The sequence below is a fragment of the Aplysia californica genome, unplaced genomic scaffold, assembly GCF_000002075.1.
Source record: "Aplysia californica isolate F4 #8 unplaced genomic scaffold, AplCal3.0 scaffold00619, whole genome shotgun sequence".
NCBI classification, from domain to species: domain Eukaryota; kingdom Metazoa; phylum Mollusca; class Gastropoda; order Aplysiida; family Aplysiidae; genus Aplysia; species Aplysia californica.
Genome location: NW_004797889.1, coordinates 345,346 through 347,182, shown reverse-complemented (window position 1 = coordinate 347,182; position 1,837 = coordinate 345,346). Strand labels below are relative to the sequence as shown.

Below are 1,837 nucleotides of genomic sequence, written 5' to 3'. Positions count from 1 at the left end.
ACACACACACACACACACACTAACCATGCCAGGCGAGACTCTAGCCTCATTAACACAAGTTCCATGCCCACATAGCTCAGAGTGAGATGCGCCCGTGCAGTCATCGTGTCTCTCACTGCAGTGAATGCCGTACCAGTTAGTCGCACACATGCACCTGGAAGAAATGAGAAGTATTTCCATTTCTTTAAAAAACACGTTTTAGTAAGAGTTTACGGCACTTGCAACACAATAAGGTCATTATATAAGCGCGCACATGCACCTAGAAGAAATGAGAAGTATTTTCATTTTAAAAAATGTTTTAGTAAGAGTTTTACGGCACTTGCAACACAATAACAATACGGTCATTTAAGAGCGCACACATGCACCTGGAAGAAATGAGAAGTATTTCCATTTCTTAAAAAAAAAAACCCGTTGTAGTAAGAGTTTTACGGCACTTTCAACAAAGTAAGGTAATTATATAAGCGCACACATGCACCTGGAAGAAATGACAAAACATTTCCATTTATAAAAAAATGTTTTTTTTAAATAAGAGTTTTACGGCACTTGCAACACAATAACAATAAGGTCGTTATGTGAGCGCACACATGCACCTGGAAGAAATGAGAAGTGTTTCCATTAAAAAAAAAAAACACGTTTTAGTAAGAGTTTTACAGCACTTGCAGCACAATATGGTCATTATATAAGCGCACACATGCACCTGGAAGAAATGACAAATATTACCATTTATTTAAAAAAATGTTTTTTTATAAGGGTTTTACGGCACTTGCAACCCAATATGGTCATTATATAAGCGCCTGTTGACCGTGCACATGCACCTAGAAGAAATGAGAAGTATTTAAATTTCCATTTTTAAAAACGTTTTAGTAAGAGTTTTACGGCATTTGCAAAACAATAAGGTCATTATATAAGCGCACTCATGCACCTGGAAGAAATGTGAAGTATTTCCATAAAAAAAACACGTTTTAGTAAGAGTTTTGCGGCACTTGCAACACAAAACGGTCATATACGGCACCCGAAGATTAGAGGTGTTAGGAGAGAGTAACACACACAAAAAAGAAAGAGGAGAGATCAGGACGACAGATGTATGGTAGAAAAGAAGGAGCAAAGCACACTAGAGCAAACATCATCGATCGACCTATTAAGTATTTCCATTGTAGTAAGAGTTTTACAGCACTTGCAACACAATAAGGCCATATAAGCGCCAGTTGGCCGCACATATACAGCTGAAAGAAGTTGTTGTTGTTATTGTTTTTGCTGTTGTTGACAACAATGTTCTACATAATAATATATAAGAGTGAGAAGGGGTGGGGGAGGGGATTAATCAAGTGATTAAATAATCAAGTAATCAAATGGTCGCTTTTAAGGACAAGTGGGCTAACCCAGATTTCGGGGGTTTCCAGAAACCTTTACCTACACCAAAAGTGGTCATTGCCTTAACTATAGAAAAAATTTTGTTTCATTGGTCAGTAGGCCTATATTTGTTTGGTTATAGAGAAAACTCTCCTTGTCTTTTAAAGAAACTGAACAAGGGGCAAAAACTTTACCTTCCATTTTCTCAAAACCCCCCCACCATTTTTCGGGATAGCCCCCTTGTGCTTAAAAGCTACCAAATAATCAGGTAATCAGGTATTTACATAATCAGGAAATCAAGTAATTTCATCGAGTAATTACGTGATCATAATCAAGAAAGCAAGTGAATCAAATAATCTAGTAACCAAATAATCAAGTTATCTAATAATCACATTAAAAAAAAACCCCAAGATAATCAAGAATCACGTAATCAAACAATCACATAACCAAGCAACCACATATTCAAGTTGTCTAATAATTAAATTTA

The 1,837-nt window shown here is 36.3% G+C and overlaps 1 protein-coding gene across 1 annotated transcript in view; it reads right to left on the bottom strand.

Annotated features, from left to right (window-relative positions):
• LOC101853032 (cubilin) overlaps positions 1-1,837 on the bottom strand; it is a gene marked incomplete at its 5' end in the record, with an annotated part of 106,878 nt that overhangs the window by 96,146 nt on the left and 8,895 nt on the right. The window contains 1 exon segment of the mRNA XM_035972231.1: positions 13-154. Within this exon segment, the coding sequence (XP_035828124.1) occupies positions 13-154 (142 nt within the window).